Raw genomic sequence first — 14,660 nt, 5'->3', positions numbered from 1 at the left:
TAATAAAAATAAATCATAAGGCATGATTCCTGCCGTCAAGTAATGACACCAATATGTATGAAACAAAGAGGCCACAACTTAGTCTAAAACCAAGTACTAAATGGTGTGGTACAACAGAAATTCCAGTCATTGTGGGTGAGAATCATCAGAAAAGAAGTGGGATTTAAGTTGGAGGTCAAAGGATGAGTCAGATTACAAGAGCAGGGGTACAGGGAATGGGGAAAGCTTAAAGGAGAGGGCAATGGAGAATTCAGACTGATCTGCCTTGGGAAGTAATGGGAAATACGACTGGACAGCTCATTGGGTCCATGTTATGGAGGGCTTTAAAAACCCGTGTTGAATATTTCATGGCTTATTGCTAGCTTCCTTTACTGAGACATGAATCTAGTGCTTCACTATGACATGGAGGTGATCCTGGCTTCCATGCTCAGACTACTGAGTTCATACCACTATGGTAGAAACTATGCCCAGTCCAGAAGGCTCCCAACAAAGGCTCAGCAAGATTGTGGTTATGTTGTCAAAAACTCACTTTGGTCATCTAAGCATAGGAAGGTTCATTACTAGAATACTGGTTACTTAATTCCTCACCCACATTTAACTCATGAAACTCTTTCAAAGCATGAAAGAGTTATAGTCTAACTGAGGAAAGAGTACTCACATCAATGAAGTCACACATTGTTTAAGTTATTTATCATTTACTTGGAGATCTCTGATTCCCAGACCCTTCCTGTGAGCAAAATCATACAGCGTAACAGGAAGTAACCTCAGAGGTTATCTGGTCCAACTTATACATGAACCAGAATCTGATCTTCCCTGTTGACCAGGTCCAGCAGAAGGTAAACTTCTTGAAAGTAGGATCTATGTTATGATAATAACAATAATCACTTATATAGTTTGAAGGTTGGTAAAGTGCTTGCCCTATATTATCTATTTTGATATATTCATAGCCCAAATCTATCACTGGTTCCATAAAACTCAGAGGAGAGGCAAGAGAGACTCAACAAGACACTGAGAAACAGAGACAGTGAAAAACTGAGATAGAGACAGAAACAGAGAGAGTTTGAAAAAAAATAATGACACACCCATGACAACTTCCTATATCCTGAGGTCATTCTGAGAATTTGTTTCCTCTTGCCCAGACAAAAAAGTTTAACTTTACACAATTTTTCAAATGAAAGAATTAAAATATCCCTTTGTCTCTTAATGAGGAAATCATACATATTCCTGTTTTGCAATTACTATAACAATTTTAGTTTTATCTATCCATTTTGGTCTCCAGTCTCAAGGGAGCAAAAAAAGAGATGGAGATAGAAATTAAAATTTATATATTTAATGACTAACTCCTATGTTGCTTGTTTCTTTCATATGTTTTAATCGGTTTCATATTCTTAGATTTCTATAATCTATTTCATCAAGTTTCAAGAAAGTACCATACATGTGGAGGGCTTACTCATTGCTTTCTGACGTGAATGCTCAACATGATAACTTGATCCTAAAAGAGCCAGATTTCTTTTCACTAGTGATGATAGTAGTAAAGATGTAATACATACTTAAGGCATCATGGCTCCTGGAAAAGAATGTTGGTTTTGGAATCAGAACACCTGGCCTGGAAATCTGTTTCTGCTACTTACTATCATTGTCATCACAGGTGAATCACAAACTCAGTTTCCTCATCTGTAAAATGAAAAGGTGGACTAAATTTTCTCTATGGTCTCTTTCAGCTCTAAATCTATGATGCTGGTTTTTATGCAAGAGTAAATCACATATATTCAGAATTATGCAATTTTAGAGCTGGAAGGAGCCTTTGAGATAACCAAAATCAATCCTCTCATTTTTCATAGGTGAGGAAAGTGAGACCTAGTAAGATAAAATGACTCACCTGAAGTCATATAACTTTGTAGTAAAGGCAGGATATAGGTCTTCCACCTTCCATATCAGTGAATTTCTAATCTGACACATTGTTCTTCTCTGTGAATCTCTATCACAAGTTCACTAGAATTCTTTAAACAGATATTCCATAGAAAAATGCTACTGTGCTTTAAGAAACGATGAGCTTGATCTTGGAAAAATATGAATAGATTTGCACGAAATAAAGAAGAGTGAAATGAACAAAACCAAGAGAACACTGTGTATAGTAAAAGTAATATTGTTTTATGAACAACTTTGAAAAAAACCATCCTGATGATAAAAGATATTCACTACAGATATTTTATATAGATAAAATTACCAGACTCAGGTAAAAATAACACTTCTTGAATAACACACCAATGCTTTCATAAATTGCCTTTTTTTAAAAACATCTTTTCTGCCAAAGTTTCATTTAAGGTCTTTTGCTTGGTGATGACAGCCAAATCTGGTGTTCTGAACAGAAGGAAAACAAACAGCTAAAAAAGAGGAAGAACCCTAGAGCAGTCACTGAAGCGTCACTTACCAGAAATCATTTTCTGTTTTGCCTGGGAAACTGAATCACAAGAGGACAGCCTCTCTTAGTGAAGCACAGAGCTGGCTTCACTGAGTTTCAGTTTGGTATCTAGTCTGACAGAGGCTAAGTCTTAGCATAAAGGCTCACCTTCTTTTGTCTCCACCCCCTTTTAGGTAAATAAGGATAGCAATATCATTCCCCACACTAAGAAGCTGTGAAAACTAATTCGATTCAATTCGATACATATTTAATAAGTGCCTACTATGCGCCATGGACTGTGCTAAGTGCTGGGGACACAGAAAGAGATAAAATAGTCCTTGCTCATGTAGAATTTACAATCTAACGGGAGAGACAACATGCAAACAAATATATACAAAGCAAGTTACGTAGAGGACAAATGGAAATAATGAACAGAGGGAAGTCACTGAAATGAAGAAGAACAGGAAGGATTTCCTGTAAGAGGTTGGATCTCAGATGGGGCTTGAAGGAAGTCCAGTGGTCAATAATCAAAGGACTGTGGGAAGATGTTGGTATAGCTCCAAATTGTTCCAACTAGTCAGTAAAACATTTTGGAACTTTGCTAGGAAAGTACTTAAGCTGTACATACCATTTGATTCCACTGAATATATTGGGGATATACCTAAGGATAGCCAAAGCTAGAAGGAAAGATCCCATATACACAAAAATATTTCTAGCAGCACTTTTTTTTTTTTTTTGTTACAAATAAACAAAGAAAAATTAGAAATGAAAGTGCCCAATCCTTGGAAAAACACTGAATGAATTTCAGTCTACCATGCAATGGACTATTAATATACAGTAAGATGTATATGGAAAAGGATTATTTCAGTTTTTCGGCCTTTGTATCCCCAGTCCTTAGCACTTGTTAGTTGTTACTTGTTCGTTGATTACTTGATCTGATATCCGTTGAAGTAAGCAGACTAAGAGAACAGTTGGTAGTGACCACAATAATGTAAAGGAAAATATTACTGAGAGACATCGGAACTCTAATTTACGTAATAAACCCTCTTGATTACAAAGGACAGCTAGTAAAGTATAGCTCGTTCTTCTCAGCAAAGAAGTGTCAGACTGTGATACAATGAAATGAGTGGTGGTGGATCTGGAGTCAGTTGACCTGGGTTCAAAACTAGTTACTACCAAATGATCTTGTGAAAGTCATTTTACCATTCTAGGCCTCAGTTTCCTCTTCTGTTAAATGAGGGAATAGGACCTGGAGTCCTCTACTAGCTCTAAATCCATGATTAAATTAGGCAAGCTATTAAATAGTATTAAATAAGGCATACATTGTCAGCTATATCCCGGTTTGTACCTGACACATAGCAGAAGTAATAAATACTTATTGATTGAGTGACTTGTACAAGAGAGGTTTCAAAGGCAGTGGTGATGGAGGAGGGAGGGTTTCAGGAAGTGATAGGGATATAAAAAAGGCATCAATAAAGCAGCTATTTTTAAAAAGGAGAACCAGAAGGGAGAAGTACCTATAGCATCTCTGTGCTGAGAACATAAAACTCCCTCCGGGCTTGGTCTCTCTAATAAGGAAATCATCTTCCTTTTCACTGAAAGAAGAATGAAAGTGCCCCCATTTGTTTGCAGGATAAGTGAAGCTCTATAGCGAATCTGCTTAGAATTAGGAATGACCTCGTTAGTGTCATACTGGAGAAAAGGAAGGAAAAGGATTTTGGCCAAAAAGGGCTAGAAGTCAAGTTGGGAAGAGGTTACTCCTGAACATCAGAAAAGCTTTTCCTTTCCCGACTATTCAAAACCAGGAAGTGATGACATCATTGTTCATACAGTATGATGTTGTAATGTGTATTCACCCAACTTCCTACTTCCATGAGGGAGGGCAGGGGAAATTGTGGACTGAAGAAGCTCAAATTTCTTCTGGTGAGAAGGATAGATGGGCCATAGGACTTTGGGGAACAATTCTGTGCTCCTCATCCTATATTAGACAACTCCGTCAAAACTTGCTGTTGTTTATCCAGATAAACAGTCCCCTTTTTTCTTATCCTACTCTCAACTTGATGTACTTAAACTTCTATTAGGAAATCTGAAAACATGCTGACTGTAGCCTCATGTACACTACAGAATTTCCCAATTCTAAGCTGATGGTTATCGTAGAGGCAAAGAAAGGTCAGTAAGATATTATGCAATCTGAACTGCTATGTATTAGTTCCCCCAGAACTCAAGTACCAATAATTTATCTAAGCATTTTTGTCTTTTTCCTGATATTTTCACTCTAAGTGGGGAGTTGAGAGAAAGATAGCAAAGATAGAATTATATAAACATTTGAGGATCTGGTAAATAACGCATGAGTACTAGACAGGTAGTCTTCAAGGAGATATAAGAGTGAGTTCTGACTAGCTTTCCTTTCTCCTCACCCTATTCAAGAATAACCAGCAAAATTCTCTGCAGTTTAACTCTTTATATGTTCAGACAAAGCACATTCTATTTATTTGTTTGTGGGAGGCAATTGGGGTTATGTGACTTGCCCAGAGTCACACAGCTATTAAATGTCTGAGGACAGATTTGAACGCAGGACCTCCTGACTTCAGGGCCAGTGCTCTATCCATTGTCCCAAAAAGCACATTCTGTTTAGAGAAACTTCAACTAGCATCCATCCCTTCATTCAACAAGCATTTAAAAGCCTACTATGGTTCAGGAATTATAGTAGGTACCAGAGATTCAAAAGACAAAAACTAAATAGTCCTTGTCTTATGGAGACACATTCTATTGGAAGCAAATAGAATACATAGGTAAGTATAACAAATGCTGAATGTTTGTTGGTTTACATGAAACTGACAGCAATCAGGAAGGGCTTTGTGTGAGGTGGCCCTTGAGCTAAGCCCTGAGAAAAGCTAGGGATTCCAAGAAGCTGAGGAGGGAGGAGAGTACTGTAGGCATCGGAGACAGCCATGTTCATTAAGGCTTCCATTCCCTTGATTATGATTAATAGCTACAACTCCTGTTCTATTACACTACGTGTGTTATTAGGTTAAAGATGTGGGTAAAATGTGCTTCCGCATAGTACACCAGCATCACCAGCAAGAATCATTTCCTATGAATATAATTTGTTATTTACAAAAAAGTCCTTTTCAAAGTCTTCCTGTAAAATGCTTTACAGACGAAGAGCTCAAGGAGAAACACAGGGGAACAGGGAAGAAGATTAAAAAATGTAAAACATTTCTCTCAGAACTTCAACAATTCACTTTTACATTGCGTTATACTTTAATAATGTAAGATTGTAACATAATGCAATATGAGGAAAATAGCCTGCACTTCATGCTGTAATACCAATTACATAAACCAATACAGAAGATTAAATAAACACAAAATCTATACGCATCTAATAGACATAAGGAAACTGTCGGAAGTCAACAGTTAGTGGGAAACCTTCAAAAATATGCTATGTCTACAGGAAGTCAGGCGGATTTCTTGGCAAATTGCCTCTGCTCTCATGCATACTCACATAAATTATATTGAGAACAAAACAAAGTAAAACCACACTTGGCCACCACTGAAAAGATTACAGATCAATTAACACCTCTCAGAAACAGGTGACTAGCCACTCTAATATGTTAAAAAAAATTGGAAAAGAAACCCTTTAATTATTACAGTTTTCCGAGAATTCTGAATGTTTGAATATATGAACCAGTCAGCTTGGTAGTACCATTACCAGACATTTGTTTGCACAATCAGTGCTTAACTTAACTAGCATTCAATCGGTTCTAATAAATTCCCCACAAAGAAGGCAATTCAGTTCTATTTTTCTCATTTTCCAGGGAGAAAAATTACTAAAAAGAGGTTAATTGGCTTTAAAGGAGATGGCTAAAACTAGAAATATAACAGCTCTTCATAAGGACATACAAAATAACTATCATTTCCATAAAAAAAAAAAAAAAAGAATGAAATCATGGCTATTCAAGCCCTACGAGATTGAAAGATAAGCACACTTAATACATTAGGATTCACTCAGAAGTAGCCATTCTTTCTTCTCTTTCAAGGAAATGTATGTCTGAATGTGCTCCCCAAGACTATTCCAAGGGGAAATCCTGATAGGAAATCTGACTCCCCCAAACAACACATTTTATACAATCTAACATAAAATTCAAGACTAGAAGATATCCATAAACCAGAAGACACTTTAAATTTTTAGTAAATTTACCTGTGCTGAAAAGTCAATTAGCTTTGGAAGCAGCAGTTTCCCACCTTCATCACTCTTCAGGAAATCCAGCAAACTCCCTGTTTGTAGAACAAGAAGTCAGTGCTATTTCTCCCTGTCCTTCCTGGAAAATCCAGACTAAATTGAAATCATTATCACTTTTCTATATTCCAAGGCTTTGTAAGTTTTGTAGTTCCTTAAAGCTAACTACCTATTCTTCGTATCTTTCACAAATGGAAAAATATATGTGAAAATAGGGATTGCTTCAAATAGGATATTAATGGAGATAAATATATAGAGATAGATATTCTCTCTGTCTCTCTATCTCTGACTCTCTCCGTGTGTCTCTGACCCTCTCTTCTATCTCTGACTTTTTGTATCTTGGTGTTTCTAAATGCTTGTGAATTAGCTATCACATTTTCTGAATGCTCCAGTAGAAACAATACAAAAATCATTGTTTTTTTCCCCTTCCCCCCCTTTCAACACTGATGTAATTACTACTATAATGCTAATTATTGTTAGGGAGGCAGTTTTGTGAAGTGAACAGAGTGCTGAATTTAAAGCTAGAGGAGCTGGGTTCCAGTTCTGGCTTGGCTGAGTCCCACGGGGTGACCTTGGACAAGTTACTTGACTCCTTCAAGTTCTTCATCAATAAAATGATGGGGTTGGTTCAGATGGGCTCTAAGATCCATTTACTTTTTTAACTAATTAATTTTTAGTTAACAACAGTCAGTTCCACGAGCTTTTGAGTTTTAAATTTTCTCTCCCTCCCTCCCCTGACCCCACACCAAGATGGCATGCAATCGGATGTAGGCTCTACATATATATTCATATTAAATATATTTTAAGATCCATTTCTAAATCAAGATTTCTGTCAATTTATAATTTTTCCTTCCATGTTTAGGTCAAACTGCTGAATTTCTACTAAAGTACTACTTAAAATCCTGGGAAGATTTCTCTTTGCCATGAGGCATTTACACTCAGGTTCAAGTCTAATATTAATCTGGTTTGGAGAGAAGTAGGATCTTGCACCCCAAGAGTAAGGTTTTCTTTTTTAGCAGAGACTTCTTTAAACTGGAGTGACTTTGATATACTGATTTCAACATGAATGGTAACATTTCTGATCAGCTCTGTAGGACAATATGGTCATTTCTCCATTATTCCCAGGTCTTCTAAATTTCTCAATAATCTAGATATATCATGTTTTCCCCTACACCTGCTCTCTGTTCCATTTGACTATATTTTAGTAATTTCACTCCTGGATAGATAGACACATGAAAAAGCAGAGTTTGGTGATTCCTTCATAGTTTTCTAGCTGTTTTTTTAAAATTTCACAAGAATAAGACTTTGCTGGATGAACTTTTTAAGACTGACATTTTAAAGTATTACAGCTGTTACTTCCTGCCACCAAAGCTTATTTCGTAAAACACCAATATTCTTCCAATGATGGCAATAATTGGCAATGAGTCAGAGAACTTCACACGTTCAAAGGAATCAAAATAGTAGGCAACCCAAAGGACAAAAGAAATATGTAGCATGATGAGTTAAGTAGGCTTCAGTAAGATTAACAGCTATTACTAAATTATTAAGGGTTTTGAAAAGGAGAGTCTTGTCAAATGACAAGAAGCAGGTATAATAAGCCTGGAAATATGAGCATTTCACTGATATCTGCAAGAAACCTTGTCCTGTATCTAGGATTGGTAAAAAGAAAATGAACAAGGATTGCACAAAATGAAAAGGCATATGTAGGTTGTTATCTAGACAGATGAATACCTACACTATGATGGCAGAGCCAATGAATTATCAGGGTCCATAGATGGCAAGAAGATAACTAGTTTGGGAAGTTAGAGTTCCTATTTTAAAATTATGCAACAAAAATATTCATATTTGGAAGTTAATCTAAAAAAATGAGCATCAGATACTTCAATATTTCAAACATCCATGTCTTTTGTGTTCCACTACTTCATGTCTTAATAAATTGTCTTCATCAGTTCCCATAGCCAAGAAAACATTCATCATTTGATGGGCAAAATGAGCTTCCCTCACCTACTTGGACTGTTACAGTGACAATAAACAGGGAATTCACAAGGGGCTTACCCTCAAAATTGGCTCTGCTTATTAATTAATACCTTCTGGAGTTTGTGTATTGCTAATTTTGCCTTTGAGAACTTGAGGTGTCCTCCATGTCATGAAGAGGGATCTTTGGTGCAATTGCTTGAATTTATTTAAAATATGGTTACTGGGATAAATATCAGATGCTTACCTTTTGCCATGTATTCTGTTATGATGTAAATGGGCTCCTCTTTGGTAACCACAGCATAGAGCCTCACTAACTTGTCATGCTGAAGTGTTTTCATGAGGTTGGCTTCTTCCAGAAATGCCTGCACAGACATGGTTCCAGGCTTCAGAGTTTTCACAGCCACTTTAGTACTATTGTTATAGTAGCCTAAGAAGAGAAAGGAATGAAGAGAGGAGTGAGAGAAAAAAAGTTGGGGTGGCTATATTTATTCTACAAATAATTATGGAATTGTGCATTATAGACTACAGCTGGGTTAAAAACTTAGTGACAACAACATATACTTATTGCACCTTACAATTTACAGAGCACTTTTGTGATCCTCACAACAATCTTATGAGGTAAGAGTACAAATGTTATTATCCCCATTTTACAAATGAAGAAACTGAGACTAAGAGAGGTTAAGTGATTTACTCAAGGTCACATAGGTAAGGGACAAAGCAGTATACCTTTAGACCAGAAGCACGGTGTCCCATTGCATTAAACTTTACCTGCCAGTCTGGTAGATATGACAGATATATGCAACATTGAAGCTAGCTATATTCTATTTGAGTTACATTCTATAGCTCATATGTAGATTCTGAATAAAAAACTGTTGAAGTTGAATAGACAAGCTGTATTTGGTTTTTGTTTTCTAAACCTCAAATTTGGGGAGAAAACAACTGAAAAAATAACCTAATGGAAATAATACTTATGTACATCCTTATTATATGAATAATTCAATACTCTAAAAATTGTTGAATGATAGAGGTGATTAGGAAATAGATATTATCTATTATAATTAGAAAAAAAGTAATTATAATTCCCACCTTTCCTCACTATTTCATTTTGCTTCTTTACATAACAATGTTCAACATTCACACAAATGTCAAACTGTGTACCATAGTTCTTATTGGTAGCTCACTGATATTTCAAGAAGAAAAGGCATTATTGTAAGCCTTCATAGCACAAGAACAGTTTGACTTCCTTATCTATGGAGTATTTTTAAGCTTATTTGTGTTCCAGTATGCAGTAACTGTGGTTGAGGCTGCCCAGGGCTTTCTCCCAGAGCATTCATTTTTCTCACATTCCTGGAATTTTATCCAAATACTTTTGGGATGTTTTGGTGGCTAGATACCAGTAACGTAGCTCTTCTGCCATACTGAAAATAAACAGAGCATGCTCAGGGTCCCTAAACCTATGACCTCCTTTTCCATTGACATACAGTTCATATTCCTTTCTTGGTTCTGTCTGGCAGCCGATGACTGTCTCATAGAAGAGTGCACATTCAAATTTCCCATGGAAACTTTTCAGGAGTATTTAGGGAGGCAAATGTAGCTCAGGTTTTTATTTTCTTTGTAAGCTACTGAGAACCTCTATAAAACTGATCCGTTGGCAGACCCAGAACAATATTGACCACCCAGATGGGGTACATTATCAATAATATTTGGCTCAGAAACAATGCATGGGAAATAGAAGCCCAGATCTGCTTGACTATACTGCCTACAGTCTTCATAACCATGTGTTCTACTTATATCTCAGATGGAGGAGGAGGGGATTTAGAGCTGGAAGGAATTTTAGTAATAACCACAAGGCTATATAACACTTGTCATATATATTGCAAATTGGTTCAAATACCTCTGATAGTGTCACTGAAGGTATTTATTTTTCTTATACCAAAGAATATTTCATAAATGTCACAACAGTAGAATTCAAAAAGGAGCAAGGTTATTGGTCTGGTTGAACCAGTCTCTCAAAGGATAGGTAGTAACCCCTTCTATTCTGCATAGATTCTCAGACATCACCTCAACAATTACAAATGGCTAGCAGCATTTCCCCAGAAATAAAGAAAACATAAATAAAAAGTACATCTTCCAATAGCTGTTTAGATTTCTTAGTCCTTGCTCCTCTGGAATGACTAATTTAATTCAGTTGAACAAATGTTTATTAATAATAATAACAAATATTTATGAAGTATATTAAGGTTTTAAAATCACTGTATAGACATTATCTCCCTTCATCCTTACAACAACACTTGAGGCAAGCACTATTATCCTCATTTTACAAGTGAGAAAACTGAGGCTGAGAGAGAATAAATGATATATACCCAGTGTTACACAGCATTTACTATGTACATAGCACAATACTAGGCACTGGTAAAGATACTAGGATAAATAACGCAAGGTAACAAGTTTGGTAGTAAGGTGAAGATGGTTTGAATGAGGAAGAGAATGGAGGTGCAAAAACCTGTGAGAATACCATTCCATTAGTCCAGGTAGGTTATAACGAAGACATGCACGAGGATGATAGTAAGGGGAACAGAAATCAGGGGATGGATATGACTCAGCTTATGGAAATGGAAATTAACAGGGCTTGATAACAGATTAGATATGAGAGAAGGAAGAGTAAAAGATAAAACCAACATAGGGGTCTAGTTGAATAATAGTAGCAGTGACAGAAATTGTGAAGTCAAAAGAGGGGCAGATTGAGGGGAGGGAGATAAGAAGTTTAACTTGGGGTCTGTTACATTTATGGTGTCATCAAAATATCCATGTAGAGATGCCCTGAAGGCAGTTGAAGATGGGAGTCTGGAGCCTGGGAGAGAGGTCAGAGACAGAGGTATAGATTTTGCTGTTCAGTCATTTTTCAGTCTTGTCCAACTCTTCGTGATCCCATTTGGGGTATAGATTTAGGAATCATCTGTGTAGAAGTGACAGTTAAATTCATGGCAGTAAATTAGATTGTTAAGAGAGAGAATGCAGAAAGAGAAGTTGGTATTGGGAAGAAGAAAATGCACCAGTGAAGGAGACAGAGAAGTACCTAAAGACATGGGAGAAGAACCAGTGAACTGTGGATATCTGAAGTAAACTGAAGAAACTCTTTAGAAAAACTTCACTAACTTCAGAAAGCTTAAGGATGAGAACTCAAAAAGGCTATTAGATTTCAAAATTAGGAAGAAAATGGTAACCTCTGAAGAACGATGTCAGTAGGATGGCTGGAGTACAGACACAGGACTGCAAGGATTGATAAAAGAACAGACACTTTTTTAAAGGTGTCTGATAACAGAGAGGAGGAGAGAATGAGACTGAAGCTTGCTGGAAAGTAGCATACAAGAGTTCTAGGATTAGAATCAGGATGACCCCAGTTTAAATCCATGCTTTGACACTTAAGCTGTGTGACCATGGAGGAAAAACTTGACTTTTCCTCACCTGTAAAATGAGGAAAATGTCTAGAGTTTCTACCTCACAGACTTATTATGAAAGTTAAATGAGGTAACATATAAACCACTTTACAAACTTTCTGGTGCTATACAAATATAAGTTGTGATTCAAAGTCTTTTTTTAAGGATTGAGGAGATTCAATAATATTTGCAGCAAGATGAGAAGGAGCTAGTGAAGGAGGGGGCTGGAAACTGACGATGCATGAAAGGTAATCATTCCTAGAAAAAGACACCAAGGGAAGCAGGAGTAAATGAGAACAAGGTCATAGGTAGGAGAAGTAGATGACGACGCAGGAGTCCCATTCATGCATTTTAAGACATTTATTAATTGGCTATTCTATATGAGACAATATGCTTGGTCACTGTGAAAAATTAAAAAAAAGATCCCTGCCATTCAAAGGATTAATTGTGCCAGGCATTCTCACTAGTAGTGGAGATAAGAAGATAAGAAGTAGACTAAAAGAAACAAAAAAATAGAATGTGAAAAGTAACTGAGAAGCAAAAACAAAAAAAACCCCAAACAAACAAACCACAACAACAATTCTAAAACGATGCGAGGGGAAGTTACTTCTTGTGGAGGGACGAGGGCAATCTTCATGGAGGAGGCAACATTTCATGCTGCCCATCAACATCAACAATTTCAATAGACAGAAATGGGTGAGATAGTTTAGATATCAATAATTTCACAAAAACTTTAAGTACCTCTCATATATAAAGTACTGTGTTAAATAATGGGGATAATGCATAATGATTAAGAAGGACACAGGCTCTACCCTCAAAAGAACTTGCAACTGACGTGATTGTATAATATGGGCACATAGGCAAAGAAGAGGGACAGGTAAGAGTACATGTAAAGAATGGCGTGTCATCTGATTTGGCAGGTGCATAGAGTATATGGAGGGAGATTGAATCAGAAAGTTAAGATGAAGTCAATATATGGAAGACACTGATTGCTAGACTATGGAGTTTATATATTATTTCACAGGTAACGGGTAGCCAACGCAGGTTTTTGACCAGTAAAATGATCAGCTTTATGTAAGAAGAATATACATCTGGCAGCAATGTATAGGATATATTAGAAAGGGGGAGATTTCAGAGGTAATAATTACAACAAATTATACAGATGTTATGCATCAAAGTTGGCAAAGTATTTTTTCTCCCAACAAATAGGTAGTGCAAAGGTAAATAATGTCATTTTACAGATGCAGAAATTGAGACTCAGAGAAGTCAAATGACTTGCCCAAGGCCACACAGTCAATATCTGAAATGGGATTCTAATCAAGAGTCTTGATTTAAAGTCTAACACTGGAGACCACTGCACTAGTATAGAGCTCTTCCTGATAACCTCTCTTCTCTACTGGTTTCAAGCTACACTTCATTTTCATGTTTCTCTTTTTTATTCTCTAAATATTCCCATCTCCCAATCCATTTTTAAAAATATTGAAATAAAGATTTTTTTCCACATCAAATTTCACAGAACTCCTGAAAAATCTATCCACAGACTCAGATTAAGGATCCCTACTTGGAAACATTTTAAAGTTTTTTTAAATTTTACTTTATTTTATTTTCAGCTCTGAATTCTCTCCCTCTCCCTGCCCTTACCCCTATTGAGAAAGCACAAAGATGTAGAGTCAATTAAACAAATTATCATATTAGCCATATCGAAAACATAACAACAACACTAACAACATATGCCTCCTGACTCCAGGGTCGGTGCTCTACTCACTGCCATTATTTCTTACAATACAAGTACAAGAGTATTCCATAGCATTCATATATAATAAACTGCTCAGTCATTCCTGAACTGATGGGCACTCCCTCAGTTTCCAATTCTTTGCCATCACAGTAAGAAAAGTAGAAGTTAAAAGAACTCTGAGGTTTTACCGTGTAAACTTGCAAAGATAATAAAATATGGGAATAGGCAATGTTGGAGGAGCTGTGGGAATAGGCATATTGATTCACTCTTGATAGGGCTGTGAAGCTGCCCCATTGTTCATGGTATAAATTTGGAATTATATAAGAGAAATGACTAAGCCACTTATACTTTTTGATCGAGCAATCCCACTACTGGTCACAGGGAAGCTGAGGACAGAAACAAAGGTCCAATATATCTCAAAATATTAGTTGTATTCTTTGTGACAAATGGAAGCACAAATGGGAGAATGTTTAAAAATACTGTGGTATGTGATTATAATATTGTATATTAAGAAATGAGTAAATGAGGAATTCAGAAAAACATGGAAAAATTTGTATGAGCTGATGCTTGAGTGAAATAATCAGAAGCAAAAGAGCAATACACACAATGGCTATAATAATATAAACAAAAATATCAATAAAATGAAGTTAAGTCCTAAGAAAGGAGTAAAAAATGAAGGCCCATAATTCAGAATACAGGAGGACTACTAGGACATAATACGAAACCAGGTTCATTTTTTGGTATTTTTACTTAGTTGTTTTTCTTTGTCAAAAGGAAGGGATCATTTTGGAGGAGGATGAAATGATGAGAAATAGAAGAAGGAGGAGAAGGAGGAGGAGGAGGAGGAAGAGGATGAGGAGGAAGAAAAAG

The 14,660-nt window shown here is 36.4% G+C and overlaps 1 protein-coding gene across 5 annotated transcripts in view; it reads right to left on the bottom strand.

Moving 5' to 3' along the window:
* The window catches only part of LYN (LYN proto-oncogene, Src family tyrosine kinase), a 160,851-nt gene that overhangs the window by 18,633 nt on the left and 127,558 nt on the right, over positions 1–14,660 (bottom strand). For all 5 annotated transcript variants that reach the window (XM_072604621.1, XM_072604622.1, XM_072604618.1 and 2 more), the window contains exons 9-10: positions 8,863–9,045; positions 6,603–6,679 (exon numbers count right to left, since the gene is read on the bottom strand). In XM_072604621.1, the coding sequence (XP_072460722.1) occupies positions 6,603–6,679; positions 8,863–9,045 (260 nt within the window). The remainder of the gene's footprint in view (positions 1–6,602; positions 6,680–8,862; positions 9,046–14,660) is intronic.

This window comes from Notamacropus eugenii, chromosome 4, assembly GCF_028372415.1.
Source record: "Notamacropus eugenii isolate mMacEug1 chromosome 4, mMacEug1.pri_v2, whole genome shotgun sequence".
Classification (NCBI taxonomy): Eukaryota; Metazoa; Chordata; class Mammalia; order Diprotodontia; family Macropodidae; genus Notamacropus; species Notamacropus eugenii.
Note: the sequence above shows the minus strand (reverse complement) of the source record. Positions and strands in the feature narration are given on the sequence as shown.